This window comes from Rousettus aegyptiacus, unplaced genomic scaffold (genome assembly GCF_014176215.1).
Source record: "Rousettus aegyptiacus isolate mRouAeg1 unplaced genomic scaffold, mRouAeg1.p scaffold_m13_p_2, whole genome shotgun sequence".
In the NCBI taxonomy this organism is placed as follows: Eukaryota; Metazoa; Chordata; class Mammalia; order Chiroptera; family Pteropodidae; genus Rousettus; species Rousettus aegyptiacus.
In genome coordinates, this window is record NW_023416295.1 from 147,009,400 (window position 1) to 147,037,282 (window position 27,883).

Here is a 27,883-nt window from a genome sequence, read left to right on the forward strand (position 1 = left end):
TACATTAGAAGGACAGAGACTCCTGCTACTTACTGTACCTGTCTCAGCTATCCAAATCTAATTCTTAGTGGCACACCCTGTAAGACTACTGGGAGCAAATCAACCATAATGCAAAGTGCCTGTTAGCAAATAACATCTAATTGTGATAGACATGAATGATAAATCACAAAACAAGGTGCCGTAAAATCAGGAAAAAACAGTCCTCACATATTCAGCCTTGGGATGCTTTAGTTATTATTGTCTAGGGAATCATGGAATATGGAGTGGCTAACATTCCCTAGGAATAGAGTAGATGCCCAGTGACACATAACTAGTTAATGTATGGATTCAGACTTTCCATAGGACAATATCCAAAATGAAAAACAAAACAAAACATGCACTGTTTGAGACTGACATAGTTTACCCATAAAGAAAATTTTAACTCATATAATTTTAACATTGGAAGTGAACTTAGCCCAAGCTATTTTACAGACGAGAAACAGACCCAAGTACTAATCTGATTCACCTAGATGCAACCAAGCTAGTTTGTGGATCTATTTTTTAGTATTCTACAAACTGGCTAAAACAAAACAAAATAGAAAGGAGAGAGGATTTATTAGCACACCTAACTGAAAAGCCTAGAAGTGGAACTCTCATTAAGCAAGATTATGTCCAAGAACAAAAAAAAAAGTCACCAGAATTATCTAGTTTTTCTCTAACTCTCCAGCTTTTCTCTCCCCTGTATGTTTATTTGGTTTTCAGATTCCGTGCAGTGGCAAATTGTCTATAGCAACTCCAGTCTCACATTCTCTTACCTTTAGTTAGTTGAAAACTGTATCTACCGCTTTCCTGGAAACTCCAGAAGATATCTCATTGCGTCAAAGGCACATCCCTGAACCTGTCTCCAAGGCCTGGCAGGTGGAGTGTTCTCACTGACCGATGACATGGTTGTTCTGGAGCCAAACCCCAGAAACTGAGAGTGGTGGAGGGGATGGGTCCTAGGAGAAATTTAAGGTATTATGACTAGATATTGGGAAAAATAGATGTTAAGTGATAAAAATAATAAATGTCCTAAAATCCTGACACCCAATCCATGATCCTTTTCACTACCTCATTTTACTGCCTTGTATACCTGTTCCCCAATTACTATGTCTTAAATGCTTGCAGTTATATAGACAATCTGCCTTAATAAAGGCGTTTTAAGTCAAATGCAGGTATTTTGATGGAAAACCACTACACTTTTCATTCTAATATCTGGCTCAACTTAATTCCTGTTACTATTGGAGCTCCAATATAAAAACACTCATCATTACTTTGAGAAAACTGGGAGATCCAAGGAGAGCAGGAATCCTGCAACCAGTGTGGAGCCAACAGTTCTACGTGAACAAAATTTAGCAGAGAATTCACAAGGGCAGGCATGATATATTAAATTAGCTGATAAATGTTCATTAAGTGTTTGGTACAAACAACTTTTCTAGTTGCTATGGTGGAAAGACAGAAGACACAGTACATGTCTTCAAAGAAATAAAACATATAGAAGTGTAGTAGTATGACATTTATATGTTTAGTATAGTCACAGAGAATTACACTTGTGTCCAAATGTCACACTTGCAGAGTCTTAGCTCTTCTTCAAGTCTATGTGATCAGAATGCCAGATTCATTACTTAAAATGTAGTCAATAGTCTATGGGCATGCCACCCTGAACATGCCTGATCTCGTCTGATCTCAGAAACTAAGCAGGGTTGGGCCTGGTTAGTACTTGGATGGGCGACCACCTAGGAAAACCAGGTATTGTAGGCTTAAAAAAAAAAATGTTGTGAATAAGGATATAAATGAGATGACTTTTTCTTGTGAAGGTGAGAATCTAGTAAATGTTACACTACTAAGATATTTTCATTATATAACATGTAATAAACATTATTATAAGAAATAAATTGTGTCTATTTTCAAGCCCATACAATAAGTTGTTGCTGAAGACTCTGTGTTTCACAGTCTAGCACTGAGATGCGTGTTTCTTTATTTCTAGATTATTATCTTGAAACCCATAGAAGCTAGTAATGGAAGAACTGCCTTTCTTTTTAAATACTCTGTGTTAGTGCATCTGTGCTCAGATAATAGAGAATGGACTTTACGACGTAACAATTTATATCCCTAGAAGACAGATTTAATTTAATTTATTTTGAAACCAAGAAATTTTATTACTAAGATCAGAGAAGAACAGACATATGAGGGGATGAGATTATTCTGAAATGAATCCGGTTTGGTGTGAAAACAACTTTCTAAGAAAAACAGAAAACCCTGAGGTATAAATAGATTAAGTAATACAGGGAATTTTTCTCCCAAGGGGAAAAAGAATCAATCAGAAAGTGATGACAACTCACTTCTCGGGTCATCTCTTGTTTGTTCTACTTACATGGTATTTGGTCACCCATATTACGAAACACTCATGGTTGCCAGGCAAGCCCTCTGAGCAGTGAGGAACTAGATGGCTGCCTGGAAATTGTGACTCCCACCTGATACCAGGCAGCTAGTGCTTTCAATTCATGAAGACTTAAATGGTCATTTCTAATCAGCTACATAATTCCAAGAACAGTGAACAGGATATTTTTAACAGTAGACAAAAATAACACACACACACACACACACACACACACACACACACACACATATTAGCCAAGGGTTTTGCAAAGAGACATCATAAGCTTACTTGAAATTTAGAACTTTATCACATTTTGTTTCTATATCTAACAGCAGTGTAAGAAGTTGGGAGAGAGAAGTTTGCTAGCACAACGCTTGATACAAGCAGGTTTTTAATGAATTTTAGTTCTATTGCATATTAATAGAACATATTTTTAGGTTAAAAGACCTATTTTATATGTAAATATTATCTTATGTAATATCCACATAGACTCATAAGGCATTTTTTACTGTATATTAATACTGAACACATTGTAAACTCAATAATATATTTACGTGTCATTTAAAAATTAAAAAGCTTTTAAACACTTGTCTCTACTGCTTCAACTCATATAATATAGTATGGCCATTTGAAGTTTAATAATCAAAATGTATTTGAATACCTCAAACCCTTTTAAACATTAAGAACAAGGTTTCCTGAGAAATTGATTTTGTTTTTTGTTTTATAAGCATCGAGAATGAAATAAGAAATAAGATGTCCTGTTTCATGTGGACTAATAGAAAATTTGGAGCAAATTTTGAGGCTGATTTATAGTTTAAGATGTTTTACTTACTTATGGTATCCTGTTTTTAACTTTATTCTTGGGTATCTTTTATCCCTATATTTGTTATTCTTTTTTTCATAACTATTTCAGAATTATGCTACCCTCTCACTATTATACAAATCATTGTCTTTAAAAGGTGTAGACTGTAAGTAAATGAAACTATACAAAAAATGTCAACAGGCAAAGCCTCCAGACTTTTATTGACTGTTATACTCCTGACATTGTGCTAGGGCCTGGGATTCAAAGATGGAAACAACACAATTCCGCCTTTAACAGGCTCGTAATGAAGAAACAGATGCAAACACAGAAAATTATTATAAAATGCAGCAAGAGATATGACAAAAGTAGCAAGAGATATGCACAGGACATTAGAGGAGCATTAAACGTAACCCAAGAGGGTGGAGCTTAAGAAACCCTTGTTCTAGGTGACACCTAGAAGTTGAGAGTGGAGTTGGCCAGGTGCCGAATGAACAGCCAACAGTCTATTCCTGACAGAGGGGACAACATCAGCACAGGAAGAGAAGCAGGCCCCCGCACTGTGTGGAAGTTTTGAAATACAGTCTGTTGTTGCCGGAGCGTTAGATGATGAGGTAGGAGCAGGCGACAGGGACCTACTTCCACAGATACATCCACTAGAGAAAGTTGTGGTGCAACAACACCCAGTGCATCTCAAAATCTACAGTGATTATTGGCAGTATTTAGACTATTGGAATAGTTACGATCTTTCAGGGTTATTGGATTTAAGAATAATGTACTCATTAAACTCTTAAAAGGATGGTTATTAACATAAACATATTTTATAAAAGATAATCTGTTTCTCTTCTCCCTCAGTTCCTTAACCTGAAAATTGATTACTATGTTGCTGTATGTATGGAGGTGCTTGACTCAGAAAAGAAACATAAATTAAGAAAGAAAAAGCTACAATGGTACAGTTACTGGATTCTGCAACATCTTATAAGCCAGGTTTAGAATCTGAATACTTAGGCTAAGATTTGATCGGATTTGCATTTTAAGAAGATTTAGTTGGCAAGTGGTAATGGTGGATCCTGGGAACCATGATGAGAGATGACTGTGACTTAGACTAAAGTGATGATGGAGAAGTAGAGAAACAGATGAATTCTGGAGATACTTATGAGGCTAGAATGATAAGAGCAAATAGCAGTGGTTAGGCCACAGTGATTAGGAGTGTAGATTCTAGGGCCAGACTGCCTGTTGTAAATCATGGCTCTGATGCTTGTTAGCTGTGTACTTTTGAACTAATCCATTTACTTTAGCCTCAGCTTTCACATCTGTGAAATGGTTATACGATTGGTACTTCTCTCCCAGAGTTGTTATGAAAACTGGATACTTAAGAGACATAAAGCACCTACTACGCTGCCTGGCACATGCTCTAGAAATGTTTGACATTATCAACTTGGATACAGGAAATGTAGATGTAGAAGGCAAGTAGAACTCTCAGACATGTTACCTATTATATTCAAACATGGCTGGAATTGGTTTAGAATGATCATTTAGGGACATGAAATTGTTAAATTCTAAACAATCTATAAGAAATTATTGTGTGTTTATCCAATGGATAAAGCTTTTTATTCAGCTCAGACTCCAATGAGGAAATCACTCCTCCTTCAAAAAATGATTAGAAATAAAATAAAACCTTTTTTTTGCCAAGGAATACTGAATATCAAGGAGCAAATCACACATAGTTTTCCAGATATTGCAGAGTACTAATATTATAGTGACATAAAAAGCTGTTCTCTGGACAATGGGAAATTAGCTACATTCATCCATTCTTTCAGCAAATATTCCTGGAGTGCCTATATCATGTCAGGCAATTTGCTGGGCCCAAGGATACAAAGGTGACCTGACAGACAGGGTTCTTATCTGCCTAACAATTAGTGTGGAAGATCGATGTTAAACAAAACCGAACAAATCATTTAAAATAAAAGTTTATATCTGAAATTAACAAAGTAGAAAAAGAAAAATAGTTACTAAACATGATAAAAGTTATATGTCAGAGATCAATAGCAAATGTTATATTAAAATATTAATACTAAGGGTAGTCTCACTAAAGTCAGGGAAACATTTTAGAGCTTGTTATTATTATTTGGCAATGTTTGGTATATTTTAGCTATTTTAATGAAATAAAAATAAAGTGTGTTATAAATATTGGAAAATAATTACAATTTTTTAGATAATTGCCTACCTAAAAGAAGTCCGAGAAACACCATTAAAAACCTGTCAGCCTGGTAAGGCAAAATAATAAGATGGCATGTAAAAAATAACTATGTAAACATCAACAGCTTTCTTTCATACTAGAAAAAATTCAAACAAAAAAAATCTTATTTTATATATCACACTAATGATAAAGACTTTAAATAACCTATGAATAAATTAAATAAGGAAAGAAAATAAGAGTAAATCTTATATAAAGAAAATTATAAAATTAATATTTATAAATTATAATAAAATAATTTTATAAATTATGAAATTTACCAGTGGAAAGACTTGAATACGGAGATATTTTCTTTTCCTGGGTGACAAGACAATCTCATAAAGATATTTGTCCTTCCTAATATAAAAATTTATTTTCAATCCAAGAAGAATTAGTATGAATTAATGTTTTTGTTTTGGTCTTGGTGAAGTGAGAGATGCGAGGTGAAGGGTTTTAGTGGTGGTGGATTTATCCAAGTTCAATACAATTAGACAGGACATTCAAAGTACACTAGCAATGTGTCATCGTTTGCTATTAAAGGATCATTCTAACTGCTGTGTGGAAAACGGTCTGTGTAAGTTTGTCACAGGGAAGAGAACTGGACAAATGTAGAGAGACTAGTTAGGATGAGTAGGGAGGCTAAGGCAGTTAGTTAACAGATTATAGCTAAGGGTGACTTGGGCCACGGTGGTGGCTGAGGCAACAGAGAAAAATGGAATTCTTTGAGATGTATTTAAGGGAAATAATTGTTAGAACTCAGGACTTAAAACCAACCTCAAATATTGTGAGACTCAAGAATAAATAATCTGGAAGTATTAATAAGAACCCTGCCATGAGATCATGATTCCCAGTAGAGGGCGTCGTGGAACAGAGTGCCAGGAAACATTCAGGAAATCTTCACTAAAACCTGGGAATCTCAGAGAGGTGACCCAGAAACGATGAGAACAAAAAAAGACTGTTCTCTCAGTCACATAAAGCTAAGGAACTTACTTGCAAAGAAAAAACTAGAAATTAATAACAGAATATCATTTGTATTTTTTTTTTTGCATCTCCTTGTGAAGAAAAAAATAGAAATAAATAACAATATCATTTGTCCTTTGCTGCATAGATTATGCTTAGGTTAAATCTTTAAAAAATATTCATATTGTTCATGGAATAATGTGACATGAGTCATTTTTACCTAGCCTCATTGTTTTTATAAAATTCTAAGTAATTAAGTCTTCCAGAGATTGCTATGCATTAAACATTAAATATGCTACCTGAATTGCACTCAAGCTTCTGCTATCCAGGGTAAGGTAACTGGATAAGCAGTATTTCTCATAGAATTTTATTTTAAAAAGTCTGATTTCCGGGTGATATGTCAGCTCTAGAGAATAAATTATTTCCACCAGTGGACGACCAATTCCTGTCTACCTGACTTCTTAGGTAGGTGTAAGGAGGGTCAAGTCTCCCTGAGGATGTTTTTCAAAAATATCATTTTTGGCAAATAATTACCATCACTAACAAGAGTAAAAATCTAACCATAGCAATCTTCTGAAGCCCTCAAAAAAAAAAAAATTAAGAGAAAGAAACAGATGTTTAAAACAGATGTTGTTTCTTTCTGTTATTCTACAAACTGCTCTGCTCTTCACTGAAAGAGACAAACATTTTTATTTTAAATGATGTATTTTGGTAGAGGTGAATTTATAATGTTCTACACAATTAAGATAAAATTCTTTATTTCACAATATGCTTGCAGACAAATACACATGTCTCAGCATGTCCCCAAACTCCTGTGGTGTGATGAATTATGCCAGTATTGAACCAATAGTTCATTAAAATCTTATAAAGCCATTTTTTATTAGTAGAATTCACCCAGTTTCAAATGTAGATTTTTTTCTCTTATAAAAGTAGTTGGGTATCTTAAAATTTCTAATCAAGATTTACATAGTTTGTGACAAAAAGAATAAACTTTAAAACAACTTTCAAGATCTTTTTCTATTTTTCCCACAAATAATCTTGTGGAAGCCATATGTTCTATTCCTAAATCAAGGCCAATTTTAACCTGCTGAAAAGCTCAGATTAAAAATGCTTTTAGAACAAACAGTATCTTTGAACTTTATTCGAGAAGTTAATTTGGTCTAGGATTTAAGGATTTGACATCGGTTTTTAATTACGTACCTCTAACCGAGTGTCTCCTTGTATTTCTCCATCTCTCCCCTGAAGGTAAGAAGTGTTAGGCTAATTGCCAAAGAGATATTAAATTGCATTTAATTTTCACCCTTCTTTAATTATTTTAGAAGATATTACATGCTTATATTCTGATTATTCACTTTTTGAACTTACCTGAGAAGTATCTGCTTGAACTGTAGTTAATCTTTTCTGATTGGTTCATTCTCATATGCTTTTCCTTCCATAAGAACTAATACTAATTATGATATTATATGATATATTTTCAGGAAAAGAACATTTTTCATAAATTATGGGTGTGAGATAAGGATCCAGTTTCATTCATTTGCAGGTGGCTGTCCTTTCCCCATTGTATATTTTTGGTTTCTTTGTTGTACATTCATTAACCATGTATATGTGGTCTTATTTCCAGGCTCTCTATTCTGTTCCATTGATTTGTGTGTCTGTTTTCTATGCCAATGCCATATTTTTTTATTGCTATGGTTTTGTAATAGAGCTTGAAATCAGAAAGTGCAATACCTCTAGCTTCGTTCTTCTTTCTCAAAATTACTTTGGCTATTTGGGGTCTTTTGTGGTTGTGGTTCCATAAAAAAGTTTAGGATTATTTGTTTTATTTCTGTGAAAATGCTGTTGGAATTTTGATAAGAATTGCACTGAATCTTTAGATTGCATTGGATAGTCTGTATATTTAAATAATATTAATTCTGCCAATCATAGGGCAGAGTATCTTTCCATTTCTTTGTGTCTTCTTCAATTTCTTTCATCAATGTCTTATACTTTTCAGTATACGGGCTTTCACATCTGTATTAAATTTATTTTTAAGAATTTTATTATTTGTGATGCAACTGTAAATGGAATTTTTTTCTTAATTTCTCTTTCTGATAGTTTGTCATTAGCGTATAGAAACACAAGAGATTTTTGCTTGTTGATTCTGTATCCTGCAAATTTACTGAATTAGTTTATTAGTCTAACAGTTTCTTTCTTTCTTCTTCTTCTTTTTTTTTTTTTTTTTTTTTTTGGTGGTGGCGCTTTAGGGTTTTCTACATACAATAAAATGTTATCTTCAAATAGTGACATTTTTACTTCTTCCTTTCTCATTTGGATGTCTTTTATATCTTTTTCCTAGGAGGTCATTCTAATATCTAGATTGCATTTATTTCATTACTACATGCTCTCACAGCCTTTCTGTATAATTCACCACCCTCAGTGTCCTTTAATTATTGTTTAATACTGACTTTTCCTGCTGGAATGAAAATTTCATGAGATCAAGAGTTGTGATCACAGTACCTGAGACATTGCATTTACTTCTCCATTTTAATTCTGTTTCTGTAGTCTCAACAACACATGCATCATAAGGTAAAGACCATGTACAGGTGAGAACATAGAATGAAACATATAGGGAGGTCATGTTGGAAAATAAAGGCACTCTTTTTAATTTTAAGAAGAAAAGATTAAGTGTTAAATAACTCACTTTCATTGCTGCTTTTATAACATGGAGAAGAAAATAGGATTTATCTATGTAATGGCTAAAGTTTCACATTCTATAATTTGTGACAGATTTGCAGGCTTCACTCAGACCCTGGCCTCTTCTCTGGCCTTTCTCAATATTCCATTCTTTATAGAGCAAACTGAGAAATCTTTACAGAGCATAAATAAGATCACTTCACTCCCTTGCTTAAAACCGTCCAATGACTTCCTATTACAACCAGGGCAAAATGCAGGTTCTCAATCAGCTTCCCTATAACTTGTTCCCTGTTTTCCTCTCTAACTTCCTCCTTGACAAACTTCCTCTCATTTACTACGCTCTGGGCACCAGTCACATTGGTCTTCTTACTGTTCCTGTAAGAGTTAAAGGCATTGCTATCTCTTCTCCCAGATCTTCAAGCGTTCCTCTTTCTCATTATTTGTGTTTCAATTCAAATATCACTTTCTCTGAGTGATCTTCCTTGCCCTCCTCTGCTAAAGCACTCATTGCTATTGAATTGCACTCTCTACCATTTTGCAGTTTTTCTGCTTCAGAAACTTAGCAGCACCCAAAATAATATAGTTCGTTTAATATAATATAATTCGATTAATGTCTATCTATTCACACAAAGGCAGGAACTTGTCTAATATTTATTTAAAAGATCTTCAACTTCTGGAACAGTAGCACATAAATATATTAACAGGTGCCCATAAATATATTAACTGAATCTTTCTGGAACGCAGGTGCAGGCTAATGAAGCCTTCAGAATCCTAAAGACTTCCAAGATGATTGCAAAGTGTCAAAGTAAATATGTGGTTTTTTAAATTTATCTAGTGACCTCTGCTGGAATGCTTACCAAGGAAACCAAATATGAATCTTCATTTTTTCCTAATTGTCCTCTCCTCTCTTTTTATTGAATAATGAAATGTTAATATGAGTGTGAAATTAGGGATCAGGAACTTTGGAGACTCCTCCCACCTTGGAGGAACCACACCTCCCTCTCTGGATGACTGTTCTCTTTCTGCTCTCATCCCATCAGTTTGTGCTTTTAGTATAAACCTTAGAGGAGAGTATTCAGGATATTTAGAATATTCAGGAAGCAGAGAACTTTCTCCGAATCTCTCCAGCTCTTAGTGCATAAAACACTGCCTTTCTTTTCACATATATCTTATAGAGGGGGATTCATTCAGATAACATCAATACCCTATGGACATATTTCTTGTGGTTCCGTTTATCTCACCCTTGTTGACTCAGGGAGCATTCCCACTAAAAAGCAAAGACTTGGCAAAGTATGTCCTCATGTTGGGATAACAAGATCAAAAGAGTTGTGAGTCTACTTTGAGGGGCCATTAGGAGATGATATGCTGATACATTAGGAGACAAGAGTGCTGGTACTTAAGACAAAATCTTAAATGAGAGCCAAATTTCAAAAAATCAGAAAAAATTTAAAGAAATCAAAATAATGAGAATGGGAATGAGTGAAATAATCATGAGGTGATCCAATTAAACTTTTGAAAACTGTTTTGTTTATCCTATATATGTATATATGTTTATTGTGGAAAACTTGTAGAACACTAGCTAAAAAATAGGTCACATAAATATTAATCATAATCACTACCACCTAAAGAAAACCATTGTAAGAATTTTGTTTATATCCGTTTCAGTCTTCTATTTATGTATACTTTATGAGTAGGAGTATATGTATAGTTTTTGTACAAAATTGAATTAAACACACTATTTTGCTACTTATTTTTATTTGATAAGTTATGAAATATCTTCATTCATCTAAGGTCATTTTCCCCCAAAATGTAATTAATTATTTGAGCAGATAATATATGCATGTGGAACGATATTCAAAAACTTAAAAGAAAAATAAGCTTCCCTTTCATTCCTTTCCTTTCCAGTAGTAACCAGTGTTACTAGGGAAAGCTTTTAATAGACCACTGTATGTCTTACAGATGAGACTGAAAAGTTACTAAAGTAGTTGGTATAGTGCAGGCACCATATTAAATACCATTTTTAAATGGGTTTATTCCCATTTAAGTAAGAAAAACAAAACTTAGTTAAGTAACAGATTGGATTTGCCCCCAAGCAAATTTACAGCCAAGCACATATTGTAAATGAATGAAGTCTTACAGTGTAATTTGGATCCTGTGAATCGGCTATCCTGGGGCTTGTTCGACCCCAAAGAGCCAGTCTCAAGGGTGCTGAGACTAAACACTGCAACTTGATGCTCTATCATCACCCCGTCATCCCGCTCTCACTTTTCGTCACCATGCCCTTCCGTTTGGTTTTACTGGAATTTCTATTTGCAGGACTCACAAAGGGTTTGTCAACACAAGCAAATAAATCATTTTGGGAATGAGAAAATTATTTTAACAATTTGGTCTATCTTCTTAATAGTTAATTTTTTGATTAACCATATAATTTTTAAACCACTTGAATGAATAATAAACTACTTAAATTTACTTTTATAGACAGAGATTAGAATCAAATATGTCAGGAATCATAGAAGACATATAGATTCACATTGATTTATTAATACCAGATGATGAAATATGGTTTTATCTATCTTAAATCAGTAAAATAAGCTTTAGTGAATAAGGCCAATTGCATAGAAATGGCTAAAGAAGTAATAAAAGGTTACTAATAAGTAACAAATAGTAATATTAATAATAAATAATAAAAATAGTAATCATACTAATAAGTAAGAAATTATTTTTTTATAATTCTGCTTATAATTCTAATGTGAAGGATATTTTGTGCGAATTTCAATTTTACTGCTATTCAGAATGATGATGTAAAAATAGTGATTGTAGGCTAACTCTGTAAAGTAAGATGTTTCAAATTTAAGCATGCTTGTGAATGCCATTACTCTATTTAGAAACAATATAGAATATGTGAATAAATAAATTAGTAATAAATTATATGTACATACATATGTATGTACATATAAACATGTGAAAAAGTAAATATATGATATTTACTGCTGGTAAGGTGATCTTGGTCATATTTCAGAACATTATATATTTTGCCTTTTCCCCCATATTTGAACATTTTTACATCCATTAAATTATTCTTAATTAATTTGATACTATTTGAGGTAACTGAACAAATAGGACTAAAATAGTTTCTACTATTTTGTTAAAATGATACTCTCATAATCATTGATCAATCAAAATTACATTTCTTGTATGTTATACCCAAAGACACATTAGCATTTATACTTTTTTATAGGGAAATTTTAAAGGAAAGTAATTAAGAAAAGGGAAACCAAGATTTATGCTTACCTTCAAAATTCAATTTGCAGATGTAGAACAAGATAACTAGAACTATTTTTTTTAATACTCTAGAAATGATAATCAAAAGAAAGATTAATGCGATCTAAAGGGACTGAAAGCACAGAAACACGTCCCAGTCAATTCTACATGTGATCTAAAATGGCCTGCAAACTTTGTAAGGGCAATTGCTAGTCTTGGATCACTTTGGAAGTGATGAAATAAACATTAGTGACTGTGTTAGTCTAGGAATTTGTTCAAAGGGTACAAGGGCTAAAGGTCTGGACTTGTATCATGATCAGCCTATGAGGATGCCAGTATCTGAAAGAGTGCTTGCCTAAAGCCCAGGCCCGAGGATTTTACTTGTGATTGCTGTGGGTTCTTGGGTACATTGGAGATATTGTTCTCAGTGGACCTGCCCAGAGAGGCTGGTAAAGAGGAGCCGAGAATTCCTCCTTCAACCGAGAACTCTCCAGAAGCCCATGACATCCCATCCTGCTGGTTTAGTCTTATGAGAAGCTACCAAAGCCTGAGATCTTCCAGCTTTGAGCGTCCGCATCCCTAAAGCGCACCGGTGGCTCCTGGGATTAGTTAACTGAAAGAAGGGTTCAGAAAAGTTTCAGGGGACTGGAAAAAGAATGCTCCGAGGCCGATCTCTATCTGTGACATCCCTCAGTGGGCTTCCTCAGTGGGAAGTTGAAGAACTTCCTGTGGAGGATTTACTGCTCTTTGAAGTCGCTTGGGAAGTGACCAATAAAGGTTTGTACTTGGGCCTGAAGATGGCCGTTTGCTAGATTGCGGAAGATGTAGATTAAGAGAATGAATTAGTAAGAATGAATTGCCAGTAAGGAAAGTATTAAAACTGAATATAAATTCAGGATACATTTAACCTGGTATACTTCAACAGGCAATGAAAACTTAGACTTGTGTATGTGTTGAAGGGAGAGAAAGTTGAAAATAATAGTCTTTGCCAGAGACTGTACATTTAAATTAAAATTCGAAATGTCATGACAAAAGAGAAATATAAAATTAATATTTTTTGGTTTTATGATTTTTTTCAGCAAACAGCACTATTTTGTACTTGATTTTTGGAAGAACTATACCTGATCAAGACCAAATAGAAACTTTAACTCCATTTACTGTTAGCGATTACATGAAATATTTACAATGTTTCTAATAATTAAATATTATTTTGAAATAAAGCTTTAACTTAGTAAAAAAAAAGTGACTTTTGAAGGTTGAATTCTTCAGGTTTGTGAAGGACCAGGCCAAGTGATTGATAGGTAAAAGACAATGGTAGCTTGTAGAATTTACAGGATCTGAAACAATAACATGAATGAGGTATATTACTTCTTCCTTTTGGCTTATCAGAACACATGTGACTTCAAAAGTAATTATATTTGGTATTTGTTTATATTTTCACCTATACTAAATGTTCAAAGTTCTCATGTGCATGCATTCCTAAAATTCATAAAATCATAAGATAAAAATTAAAAATCAATTCTGCCTATACAGAAATACACAGAACAAATGTAAGAGAACAACGCAGTGTTCTTCTTTGCAGTTTAGTGAGGAGAAAGCAAAGGACAAAAACCTTATTATGGAGAAATGAAGTATTTCACAAATAGCTATTTTAATGTTGTTTTTCCAGCCTGAAAGTTTTTAAATATATCCAAAGTTCCTGGCAACAGAGCCATCTCTATTACACCTAAACCCCAGACTATGCCTTGAAATAAAGATTTCCTCTACAGAGCAGGGAGGAACCCAACAACGTACAGTTTATTGGTGGAAAACATTTAGAGAACTCTAGCACCAGGAGACAGTTCAGACGGTATATGTGTGAGTTCCAGCACCTGAGCAGAGCCTCTTCTTCCTTCTTTTCTCTTCATTTAGCAAACATTAAAGGGACACTGTCTCCTGGTGCTGGGCACACACTGATGAAAACTTATCTGTGGATTTTATATCTTGATGATGTGTATGCTGATGTCAAGGCTTAGAATCATGACTGGCAGAAAATGTTCAAAGAAGTTTTTCCTTTTGAATGAAGGAAGGGAAAAATTTATTTTTGACCTCCGTGCTGTCTTTGATACTTATTTTCTTTCATTTCCCATACAAGAGGAAAAGGCTTTTCTTGTCAGAAGGGGACCCACAATATGATTTACCCAAATTGATACCATCTCCAATATGTATTTATTTTAATATTTATTGCAGTCTGATTTTTTTTTGTATTTTTAAATTAGTTTTGGGTATACAATACTTGGTTAGACATTTATACAGTTAATGAAATGATCCCCCTGGTTACTCTATCTTCCCTCTTGCTCTACACACAGTCATTATATTACTGCTGTCTGAATTCCTTATGCCATGCTCCCCATCCCTGCGACTTTCTATCAACTACTAATTTGTACTTCTTCAATTCTTTACTGCTTTCTCTCAGGCCCTTCCCCGCCTCCCTCCTGGCCATTATCCATTTGCTCTCTATATATGTGGGTTTGTTTTTGATTAGTTTGTTCTTTTTATTCCTTAGATTCAGCATGTAAGTGAAATCGTATGGTATTTATCTTTCTCCATCTGACTTATTTCACTCAGCATAATAGCCTTTACATCCATCCATGTTGTTGCAAATAATAGGATTTCATTTTTTATGGCTGAGTAATATTCCATTGTATATATGAACCTTAACTTCTTTATCCAGTTGTCTGTTGACAGGCATTTAGGTAGCTTCCATATCTTGGTTATTGTGAATAGTGCTGCCATGAACACAGGAGTTCAGAGATCTTTATAAATTATTGTTTTGGTTTTGTTTGGATAAATATCTTGAAGTGCAAATTCTGGGTCAAAAGGTAGACTCATTTTTAATTTTTCGAGGAACTTCCAGATTGTTCTCTATAGTGTCTGTACCAATTTTCAATCCCCTCAACAATGTATAAGGGTTCTCTTTTCTCCACATCTTCACTAGCACCTGTTGTTCTTTGATTTATTGATGATAGCCATTCTGACAGGTGTGAGGTAATATCTCCTTGTGGTTTTAATTTGCATTTCTCTGATGATTAGTGACCTTGAGAATTTTTTCATATGCATATTGGCCATCCATCTTTCCTCTTTGGAGAAATATCTATTCAGGTCTTCTGTCCATTTTTATAAATTGGATTGTTTGTATTTTTGTTGTTGAGTTTTATGAGTTCTTTTTATATTTTGGATATTAACCCCTTATCCAATGCACCCTAAGTGAATATCTTCTCCCATTCGGTAGGTTGTCTTTTTGTTTTGTTGATGGTTTCATTTCTGTGCTAAACCTTTTTAGTTTGATTTATTTATTTTTTCTTTAGTTTCTCCTTCCCAAGGAGGTATATCTGAAATGAAATTACTGTTAGCAATACTAGAGAGTTTACTCTCTGTGTTTTTTTCCTAAAACTTTTATAGTTTCAGGGCTTACATTTAAGTCTTTAATCCATTTTGAGTCTATTCTTATATACGGTGTAATCTGATTTTTTAGAGATATTTATATAAATAGACAATTATGTTTATCCTTGACAATACATTGACACCACAGTTTCTTTTGACTTTGAACTTTTACTTCCTTGCAGTTGATAGTATTGATATGAAGCATCTTAGAGATTGTGAACCCAATTCTTCCATTTCATAGATGCAATGGTGCCTGTACACATTAAATGATCAAATAAATGGCAGAATTAGGATTAGCACTTTGAGTCCACTTATCTTTTTTACTACCATACAAAAATAAAAATTAAAACAATTATTACCTAAGAAAATGGCCTATAGAGAAAAGAACACAAGACTTGCAATCAAAGATCATAGATTTCTGAGACTGTGTAAAAACATCTCAAATTATTTGAATGTCAGTTTGCAAGAATGAAATGAATGTAATATCCTTTGGCCACCTTAAGGTGGTATGACAAATAAGAAATGTATTTATATCTAAGAAAACAAAAGATTTCTTAGAGAGGAAAAAAAAATCCCTCGCTTCCAGAATTTTGCCAATGAACAATGAAAATGTGTTAAATATAACAATTTAGAATGATAGTTAAATTATTGGATGCTAATTCTCAGACCTTAAAATAATCTTATATACTTGTTCATATTACCCTTGAAATTTACTGCTTTAATTCTTTTATTATTATTATCTACTTATTATTCAAAAAAAATTTATCAAGTGTCTGTTAGGTGTTAGGCACTGGGAGACGAGGAACATAGAGTTTAACAATGCAGAATTGATTCCTAATCTTCCAGAACTTACAGAGTTACAGGAAGATAGACATTGAACATGCAATTATAGTCAAACATGATGAGTGAGGATAAGAGAACAAGATACTCTAAGACTACATAGCACACGCGTGTGTGTGTGTGGGGGGGGGAGGGGTCCGTCTTGTTTGAGGTTTGGGAAAAACTTCTCCCTACAATCATTTCTTCTGCACAGACTTGCCCAAATCATCATAGACTATGGACCAATTATTATGTTGAGGATATTTAGGATCACTAAAAAGAGCTTAATGAATACTGTCACAAATCATGAATGCTAATTTAATACATGTGAACACTTCTGAAATTTAGTCACTAAATAAATACTTCTCTTTTAAATCAACTAAAGACAATTTGTTTTAGCCTTAAGCCAACTTTCCAAAGGCCTCAATGATTAAAATGAGAACCTCTGCTCTAAAGTTCCTTTTTGTTAACCTAGAAGTGCTTAGAACCAAAATTAAAAAGTAATCTCCTTTAAGTATTGTTTTCCAAATGGCTTTTCTCTAGAGCAGAATAGAAAGGATTTATCCCATCCTCTCCCTGACCTAAAGAAGTTTATCTTTCTTACTGAAGAAGTTCATACTGCTCATTTTCTCCTGTCCTTCCCACCACCACTTTTAAGCATCCAATGATGTATTGTCCCACACTGTTACTTACAGTCTACTGTCTAAACCCTGTGGGCTCTGGAGTCAAACTGCCTGGACTGGAGTCACAACTCCATCATTACCTGTGTGATGTGGGGTCTATCGCATAGCCTCTCTGCACCTCAGTTTGCCCATTGAAAAATAAAGATAATAATAACATATACCTGTAAAGGCATTGTGAAAAACAAAAGAAATACCAATTGTAGGTAACTTATAACAGTGCCTAGCATTTAATAAAACTGTAGGTGTTTTATTATTATTATTATACCTTCATAAAATTTATTTATAAAATGAGGAAGTTGGATCATCCATGACCATCCTGGCTTTGACTTTGAGTTATTCCACGAGTCAGTTTTAAAAATAAAAGCAGAAAATGGAAAAAAATCATGGAAAAGGTTTGCTGCAATCATGGGCGACATGATAATTAGGGATTGGGGTTTCTTTTCCTGGTGTAGATGTGCATGACAGTGTCAACAGCATCCCGAGCAACACCACATGAAACACACAATCTATGGGAAAACCATGCTTGCTACATGCATAGCTTCAAGAGCAGCGCTATTCTCCACTTCCTGTTTATCCTGATTACCATGTCTGAGCCCCTCTTGCATTGTACAGGAGGCTGCTGCTGTGTTGTAATCAGGGGTGTGCACGTGGTTTTGCTCTGTCTCACCTCCCGTTGCTTGACACTGCAGCTACTTTGATTTGAACCACAGATTCAGCAAAGCACCAGACACACAAACTCCTTGACCACAGCCACCAGTAGCATTTACACACTGTCTTACCAGCCCTGCTGCCTCAGTTAGAATGATGTTCTAATTGTATAATGAGTACCTTTGCTTCTGCAACCGTGCCTTGAGACAGGAGGGTCAGATTATTCACTATGCACACTGAAGTCATATAACTTCCAAATTCTGTAACTTTTAAGCATTTAAAAAATAGAGAAGAGACTCCCAATTTATTAGTATTTATAAAATGCCTTATTTTGGCTGTTGCCCACATTCCCTGCTGCTTTGGAATCCTGGTTTTTAACAATATCAGCAGTCTCTCTAGATGAAAACTTGGAGTTATAGCTATTTCGGTGACATATATGCCATGGACGCTGGCCTTCTTTTTCTTATGAAAGGTCTGATACTTTGCCCTCACACTAAAGATAGCTTCCATGTTGTTTCAGAAAAAATATAGATCAATAAAATACAAAGTACATGTTTGAAAATGAAGGGCAAGTCCAAATTCAGTGACCTACACTGTGATAAAAAAAATAACAACAAAATTAAAAAAGTATTGGTGACCCTCTGATTTATACTTCGGATTTGAAAATATTATGTCTATGCCATCACATTTACCTATAATTAGCATGTCAGCAGAAGAGTTTGTGGTAAAAAGAGTAAAAATAAAGGGAAATTAGTTGGCATATAAATACGGGAAGGACAGAGGAAGGATAAAATGGAGCTTGAGCATATGAAATGCAGTAAGAGAACCTTCTCACAGAAGGGTCTGGGGGAAAAGATTTATTTTGCAATCAGGCCTGAAACAATATGAGATGGACTTTTATTTTTAAATTTTACATTTTTATTCCTGATAGACTGAAAGAACATAGCCATGTTACTTATGAACACTCTAGGGCTGTTTGGGGACTATCTATATTAAGACTGAAGGCTTGAAATGGGAGAAGGAAGTAGCAAATTAATTAACCATGTTTATCTTCACATTTCAATTCCCAACTTTAACCATTTTTTTTCAAATAAGAAATTTCTCTTCTCCCTTATGTTCTTTACCAAATAAAATGTGTTTGCACTTATCCAAGTGTATTTGAATTCAAAATGCATAATCTAATAAACTCGGATATTCTAAGATCTCTGGACAAGATATATAGTTGCAAATAAAAGAGTTTTCAAGAATAGAAATGTGTGCCATCAGAAGGTGATAATATATTCCCCCTGATAAGATGAAGATGAAGGAAACACGTCTACAGAAGAGGAGAAATTATTTGAAGATTTTGTGTTTTATGGATAGTGGTTTTGAATGAAGCTTACATATATGTAGCTAAAATGTGACTCTCGTACTTTAAAGTTCTTTTTAGTTGTCCTTGCAAACCATTTCTCTAAATTTATTTTTCATTAATAAATAGTTTCAACAGTCCATAAATTTTCTGAAATTTGGGGAAAATATTTATGCGTATTGGATGTTGGTATCAATTTATGTAAGACTCAGATTCATCGTTGAATGGTTAAGTGAATCGGTCTGGAAGCCTCTGCTTGCAGGATTTGTAGATTCTATCCATGTGTTCCATGCTATCCTCATCACCATCTGAGCTATGATAGATAGTGTCTTTATTATCAGACTCTGCTCAAGTGACAGTTTAAATTTCTTTTAGATACAGTCGAGAAGCCTTTTCTCAATAATGAAGTTCTTAAGGACAACACATTTATGTAGCCTCTTATGAAATTGCTTGCATCTAATATTTATATTTTAAGAGTTACTTTAGCTCTTCTCTTTGATAAATTAATGAATCCTGTTAGTATCATATGGTAGAATCAATATTTGACATTTGTGTCTTATCTCTCAAAAAGAAATTTACCAAAAAGTATATTTTGAGTGGCTCAGGCTTAAAGAAAACTTTGCAGAGGGCAATTCTATCTTTTGGACACAGATTGTGACTATGAATCAGATTTATTATTTAAGAGATGCAGTAGCTATTAAACCCAATATCCTGATTAATTTAAATATCTTATGAAAAGCCGTAGTGAAAAATAAGAAGCTTTCTTTTCAGTATGCAAGTAATAAAAGTGCTCTTGAAAATGGAATTAAAGATTGGTGTCAAGATCTCTATTAGTTTTGGGATTTCACACAGAATTTCTTGAATCGCCCCTCGCTTACAGCTCATGGACAAAATATTGCTCAAGAAATTGACTCAGACTGTCTTTATATTCTTGTATGAGATGATCGTTTAGAGCCGGCACAAGAAATAGCTTGTCTAAATTTCCTTCTTCCCCTCAGTCCTCTCTATTCTTCCTACCTGGTTGTTGCGCACAAACTTTTCCTTTTGAATGCTTATTACTCTCCATTTGCACACTGTGTTCCCAACTTAGGGCCTTGGTTCTAACCCTTCCCTTTGCCTAAAAAATTCTTCCCATGATATCCACCTACCTTATTTCTTCATCTTTTTAAGTACTTAAATACCACATTCTCAGTGAGGCTTAATCACTAATACTGCTACTATGATTTGCCATTTTCCCCAAGCTAAGTACTAATTTACTCCCATTGAACAGATGAGCTAATTGAGCCTTAGGTTAAGTGAGTTAACTAGTTTAATTTAAGTTGGTTTTAATTTTTCAACAGTATAATGATTCATTGCTAGCTAGCTATCATGTATGTATGTATGTATGTATGTATGTATGTATGTATGTATGTATGTATCATCTATCTATCTATCATCTTTTGGCACTTTTTTTGTTTCCCTCTGGGACAATTTTCTTTATGTGGACATGCTGGATCCAAGGTTATACATATTTTCTCAGAGTATACATATTTCTTGGCCTTGTGTTTTAATAGTGGTGTCAGTGATGCTAGAGGGAGAAAATGAAATACCGTATGGAAATTTGTACTTGGGTCATTGGGTTAGACATGAGGATTGAACCAAGCATTCCCCCTCAAAATCTATCAGCTATTTCTTCTTGTCAAAATCTATCTTGCTTGGTACCTAGGAAGGGACACTTGTTCATAATTTCAGCACTGGCTGTTACTTGGATATACCTTAGCCCTTTCTTGGACCACTTTAAGACAAGGGGTGAAAGGTGACTGCTGCTGCTGCTGAAGGCGTGTGTGATGACAATGGCTCTTCGTCCCAACTTTGATACTTCAATGTGGATCGAGCTTTAAGCCAAGTACTGCTTCATTACAATTGTGTGCCTCTTCAGATTTTAGGCTGTTGTCAACCTGCTGCTCTCTGACATGTACCAGGAGGGCTTTAAAATATGCATGACTTGAACTAATAGTGATTATTTATTAGTGTCCTTTAAAAACTTTCTTTTAGCTAGTTAAATAAACCCTTGTGCTTGATGGACCCTAAGTACTTACTTGAAAATGAGAACTGACTTCCATGCCTTTACCTTTTAAAACGAATTACTAACCCAAGTGATAATGGAAGCTTTTTTTTTTTTCACAGTTGGTGGCATCTATACTGTGATTCAGACAAAGGCCAGAACAACAGCAGATGAATGGGGAGACAATTATTTTCTGATTGGTCCATACTTTGAGCATAATATGAAGACTCAGGTAGAACAGTGTGAACCTCTAAATGATGCTGTTAAAAGAGCAGTGGACGCAATGAATAAACATGGCTGCCAGGTAAAGGCTAATGACTGACATTTCACTTGACAAGTCTTAGTACACTGTTATGGGAAAACAGAACACAATGTACATGAGCTCATGAGAGAAGACCATCATCTAATTAGGGAGGAAAAAGGCAGGTTTGTGAGAAAGATGACAAACTTGATTTTAAATAGGCATATTTTTGCAACACTTCGTGAAACCATAGGAAAATATCTTAGTAGTATAATAGGTTTGGAGCTCAGTAGAAGGTATAGGATAGATATGTTTCTGGAGAAGTTCTCTTTGAGAGAATCCATATGAAATGCAACTCTTCCAACATGTTAAGATAATTAATTTGTATTGTTCTAAGTCACTAGATTTACGGTAATTTATTACTGTCACAATAAAAATAGTGAGGTCAAGTTGAGGGAAAAGAGAATTTCAAGTATGAAGGAGGGATTAAGTCAACAAAAGATTCAACCAGGGTCAACAGGTTTAGCAATATTAAGATCATTCAAGGTAAGCTTGTTAAACATAGCCTCAAAGGAGAAGGGGAAATTAAATAAGATTTCAGTGGGTTGAGCAGTAAATGAGCGGTCAGAAAAAGGCGTAGAAGTTGTGGCTATGAAATTTTCCTATGAAAAGGAAAGATAAATTAAATAGTTTCAAGTGACATGGTTTTAAGAATTACTGTTGTATTAAGTATGAGTGAGACCTGAGTATATTTATATGCTAAAAAGAAATATCTAGCATATAGGGAGAAGTTCAAAGTTCAGAAGAAATGGATGATTGAAGAGAATGAGGTCACTGAGAATGGGAGAGGGAACAAGATCCAAGTACTATTGAAACAGTCATTCTTCTGCCCTTTCACTTAAACAGGAAATAAAAGATGAGTGCAAGCAGAAATAAGTTGATGAAAAAATTCAGGATGGTCTCACTCAGTGTTTTTGATGATCTTACTGAAATAGGGGTTAAATGTCATCTTAGGAGAGTTAGAAGGCAAGTGTTAAGAGAATTTGAAGGAAGAAGTTCTTAAAAAGTGTTCAAGGACTATGTAAAAGAATTTCTGGATATCTTTGATGTATAGTTAGGACTTTTTAAGGGCACAAATACACACAATTGTGACTTCCTCTAACAGCAATCAGCAGCCTGAGTGAAAGCTTAGGAAGTTGAATAGATGGAGATTCAGTGCTGTTTAATTTCAGCATTTGTGCAATAAGGCAAATTGGCACAAGTCTTGGAGGTAATTGTGCGACTGAATCAATGGTTGAATTGATGGACAGTCAATTTAAAGAATGCAATCAGTTTAGATGCTGAGCTGCTAGATTAAAATGATAAAGTATCTTGGGAAGTACATTTAATTAAGGTCTCTGGCAGCAACCATATTGGGAAATATTTCAAGTCACTTTTTTTTTTTGATAGAAGTAAGAAAAATACAAATTTATCTACAGAAACATTTTTTTCCTAGCAAGAAATATCATATGTCTTGATGCATAAGGAAAAATAAATGACATAGTAAAAATTACGTCCAATTATCAGTTGATAAAGATACAGAGCAGTACATCTCATAACTTTATCATAAAAACATAAGCTATAATATTAAATTCTAAAACCATGAGCTCATGATCATAGGACAGAGTATATGGTCTAATACTTTGTTTTCAAATGACCAAATTTAATGAAAAGCAAAAAGTTGGAGATTCTAGATGAGTGGATGCAAGCCCATTGCATCTTCAGGCTCAGAATCAGGTGCTTTGTGCTGTCACTATGATCTCCTATATAGTTTGCATAATTTGCAATTAAGTTCTAAATAAAGCTCTATCTTCTAAGTACAAATATATTTTCCTCCCTCGTATTATCTAACATTATTATATGGCTCTGTGTTCTTTATATGCAGGTACATTTTGGAAGATGGCTGATAGAAGGGAGTCCTTACGTGGTGCTCTTTGACATAGGGTATTCGGCTTGGAATCTGGACAGGTGGAAGGGTGACCTCTGGGAAGCATGCCATGTCGGCATCCCTTATCACGACCGAGAAGCCAATGATATGTTGATATTTGGATCTTTGACTGCCTGGTTTTTAAAAGAGGTACAATTTACTGTATAGTTATACAACAGAGGAGCAGCACAATTGTATTCTGCGCCCAGCATTGCCCAGTAATGACTCTATTATCTTTAGATTAAGTGAATTCTAAGTTAATGCCATTATTGATTATCCTAGTACATTTGAAGAAATCTGAGTATTCAGCGTTTTTAAAACCAAACACTAGCCTTCGAAACAGGGTGATAAGAATGCTTATTAATAGTTACCTCATGTCATGTTTAAACAAAATATATATATAAAACATCCAATTATATTGCCGGTTGCATAGATAATACTCAGTATATATGCAAAAAAAAAATAGTATACACCATGTACTATATACATGAATTCTAGAATTGAGGGAATAGAAAATAGCTTGAAATATTTGGTTTTGTTTATGCATGAGTACTTATGCAGCTGCAGTGACTTTTAGAAATTTTCATTATTTGCTAAGGGTTGAAGTGATCCCAACAGTTGCTAAGGAGTTCATAGAACTGAAATACTCCATAGGTAAAAATAAATGAGAGTGTTAGAAACTAGTCTTTGTTAAATGAGCCAAGTCTTCACTCTCTTAAGTCCTCAAAGCCTGGCAGTAAGACCTTCCACATTTGTAGTACCTCAAGATGATGATGCCTAACCTAAAAATCAGAACACCCTTAGTAAAGTTGGGGTGTGGTCTAAGGAAAGATTACAGACTATAAGTTGGGAGTGTTCTCCCCTGGTCAGTCTTTCTTACTGACGAAGTCACATTACAACAGCCATTCAAAGGGTTGCTTTGAAGTGAAGCATGAGGTGAAGGAGCAGTCCTGTTGCTTTGTGTTGGTGACAGAATAGGAAAAAGGTTAGATGCTGGCAGATCTTGTCTAATGACCAGTATGCACTCTTGTTTTAGCATTTGTTGGTGGAACCAACTTTTCCTCTGAAAACTGCCTCCCTTAGCCACTGCCCTCAAGGCTGAGTCCAGCCTCCAAGCTGTGTGTGTGTGGTGTGTGTGTGTGTGTGTGTGTGTGTGTGTGTGTGGTGTGTGGTGTGTGTATCTGCTATCATCTTTACTGTTAAAGGGAATAGAGAGAAAAGAAACAAGAAAACAAGAAACCAACTTTTTCTAAAATAAAGCAGCTCAAGAAACAGAGATAGGCATTGATACAAAGAGTAAATAAAAACTTTGAAAAAAGTTCAAGGCTTCTGGGCAAGCCTTGTTTCTGCTGTCACCATTTTGCTGCTGTTGATCTGTGCAACAGTTCATAGCTGTAAGGAACTTCTTGAAGAGCAGATTTTGGCCAAAGTCAGTACTTCTCAAAAAGTATTTCCATGGACCCCCTTAGCAGCATCACCTGCAACCTTGAGAGAAATGCAAATTCTTGCCCCTAGCCTGGTACTATTGAATTAGATTATCTGAGAAGGGGACCTGGATGTCAGTGCTTTACTAGCCTTCCAAGTGATCTGATAGATGCTAAATGTGAGAACCAGTGGACTTTATGCACATGCCACCAAACCCTATAAAACACTTATATTTGCTAAATCCACATGTTCCATATTTAGATCCCTTTAAATTATGCTGAAATTTATAAGCATGATAACTTTCTTGTGCTGTGGGCTATGATCAGATCGAGCTTCACGAACAACTTTTCTAAATGCTTCTCTTCTGATGTAGGTGACAGACCATGCAGAAGGTAAACACGTTATTGCCCAATTCCATGAATGGCAGGCTGGAACTGGACTGGTCCTTTCTCGGGCCCGGAAACTTCCAATCGCTACAATATTTACCACTCATGCCACACTGCTTGGGAGGTATCTCTGTGCAGCAAACATTGATTTCTACAACCATCTTGATAAGGTAAATAGTCTTACTTTCTTCCCTCTCATCACTTTTTTTTCCAATCCTTAAAGCCAAAGGATCAGAAGTATCGATCTTTACATTTCATCTGCCAGCCAGATGGCAGAAATGCCCTTTTAATTAATCAATATTCATGACAAAGCCTCTCCTGGGTGACAGAGAGCTCATATAGTTTAACTTTATTCAGAGTGCAGTAGAGTGTAGCAGTGCGAGACGATGTCTGTCTACTTTGGAACAATAGATCCAAGATCCAAAGGAGCAGGATGGGAGTAAGACCCTGGGGACATAGGTTAGGCACCTGTCTACTCTGCAGCTTAGGAAATGCTGAGAAGACCCTGGATCCACACATAGCTCTGAGGGGCAGGTAGAGAAGTAGGATGTGAGGCATACAGCTTGCACTATAAGCCTTACTTCCTCTATCCTCTCAGTGAACAAATGGGTTATTACTTTTTTTTTTTTTTTTTTTTTGCATATGTACTTTGCAATGTAGAGTTGAATTTTTGGTGGAGGTCAAATAAGGCAAAAGTTATTGAAAACGGGGATGTGGGTCCTTGATGACCAAACAGTCATATCTACTCATTTTAGAAGACTGCCCGATTCCATAACCCAAAGTCATTTTTTCTTGTATTTCCCATCAGTTAAATCAGATTACAGTGTATCTTTTTTTTTTTTTAAATCATGATGTTAGTAATAGCGAAAAATCATTTGCATACCATAAAGTCAGGAGTTTCACAAATTTAGTAACTGCATTGCCAATCAAATTAACAGCATTTTAGGTTTTTTTCTGTTTCACTTTAAGAAAAATTAGAAAATTGGAAAATTGATTTTTAAAGACTTCTCCAGTTTTAAAAAAAAATGTTAAGAGTCTATGAAACAGAGAGAGTGTGTGTGTGTATGTGGTGTGATACATAAATAATATTTAGATAATGGTAGTAGAGAGTTATACAACTATCTCAAAGACATGACACTTTGAATGCAAGAAAGCTTTTTTTCTGACAAACTTTAACATTTTCAAATCAATGAATGGCCCTAATGAGAGTTTTCCTATAAAAAGGTCAATCTGACCTAAAGGTCAAATTGTAAACATAAGCTGTACATTTAAAATAATGTTACTGAGGAACTAAGAAAGTCAGAAGATTGGAGAAATTCCCTGATAGTGTGATATAATAGTAGTCTAAAAAGGGCAAACCAGTGATCTGTGATAAGCTCCACAACCATGTTTCCTGGAGAAGAGCAGACTTTGATTTTTGTGAAAGAGAAATTAGAGAGGTGTATCAAATATTTCACATTAGAATACTTAAGGACATTATATTATTAATAAAAACAACTAATATATATCAGATATTATTTGTTTTTTAGAAACAAATGCACTTTGATATATAGTTATATATTACAACTTTATTCTTTTGATAAAAGGTCAGTATTTATATCATACTGTCTTCAAAGAAGATTATATATCTATCTCCCCAGCTCAAAACCCCTCACTGGTTGACGTATGTAAGCTTAGTCAAACCTTGACCCATTGTTCTAGTAAAATGTCCTGCTCAGCAGAGTGACTAGTAAATAACAAGTACTCAAGAACTACATTTTGAGTTAGACACATAATCATTTCTCACAGAAAGAGCCCCTATAATCATTTTCCACAGCAGACCCTCACCTCAAACCCACACTTGGTTTAGAATTTGGGTGGTACATAAAAATACCAAATTATATATATGAAATATTTTTTTAAAAGTTCGACATAAGAAATGACTCATAATTTAGTTTTTGATGCAAGACCCAAGTTTTGTTTCAGTAAGTTCTGACTCAGACAAATGAATACGAGGTGTGGGAAGAATGAAAATAAAAATAAAAGTATTCAACTTTTATAAAAGCAGAAAGACTACAACTATTTTACTCAAAAAATATTTGCTAACTGAAAACACTTTTTGTTATTAGCCAGTTCACAAAGACCTTGAAGTTGGTCGACGTTTTAATTAAATTTATTAGCTAAAATTTCAACCATTTTTACCCAGCATATAAATTTTCTGAGACTCTCCAAAAAGATGTTTCCAAATATATTCTTATGCTAGATAACTAGTGGTTTTTTGTTTTGTTTTGTTTTTTAAGTTTTTGCCTCTCTTTTCTAGAAAGCAACAGAATTTCCTTGATGGAAATGTAAGGACAGTGCTGTTTGGGATTTGAAAATGCTGAAGGAAGCCATAGACAATTGTTTGATGGATTTTAACTCTTTCCTCTGACCAAGTTTTGAATTAGTCAGCTTTAACTCTAAGGTTACCCTCCTCTGTCACTGGACTGGATTTTTACTCGTTAATATACACTTTACCTCATTCTTTGTTCTTTTATACACATTCTCCAGAATTCAACAAAAGGTTTTGAGATACATGAAAACACAGAGAAATT

General features: G+C 34.5%; 1 protein-coding gene, 1 long non-coding RNA gene and 1 other non-coding gene across 6 annotated transcripts in view; 2 read left to right on the forward strand and 1 right to left on the reverse strand.

Annotated features, from left to right (window-relative positions):
* The window catches only part of LOC107508577, a 107,588-nt gene extending 94,918 nt beyond the window's left edge, over positions 1-12,670 (reverse strand). For all 4 annotated transcript variants that reach the window (XR_001596335.2, XR_004955704.1, XR_001596334.2 and 1 more), the window contains exons 1-2: positions 12,358-12,670; positions 795-977 (exon numbers count right to left, since the gene is read on the reverse strand). This is a non-coding gene — a long non-coding RNA (uncharacterized LOC107508577). The remainder of the gene's footprint in view (positions 1-794; positions 978-12,357) is intronic.
* Positions 1,661-1,779, forward strand: LOC118614632. Its single transcript, XR_004956130.1, has one exon. It is a non-coding gene; the product is annotated as a 5S ribosomal RNA (ribosomal RNA).
* Positions 12,671-12,691: 21 nt separating the features above from the next.
* The window catches only part of GYS2 (glycogen synthase 2), a 40,226-nt gene continuing 25,034 nt past the window's right edge, over positions 12,692-27,883 (forward strand). Inside the window, exons 1-4 of the mRNA XM_016140489.2 lie at positions 12,692-13,104; positions 21,415-21,596; positions 23,458-23,649; positions 25,298-25,480. Coding sequence (XP_015995975.1) covers positions 12,984-13,104; positions 21,415-21,596; positions 23,458-23,649; positions 25,298-25,480 — 678 coding nt within the window. The 5' untranslated portion in view covers positions 12,692-12,983. The remainder of the gene's footprint in view (positions 13,105-21,414; positions 21,597-23,457; positions 23,650-25,297; positions 25,481-27,883) is intronic.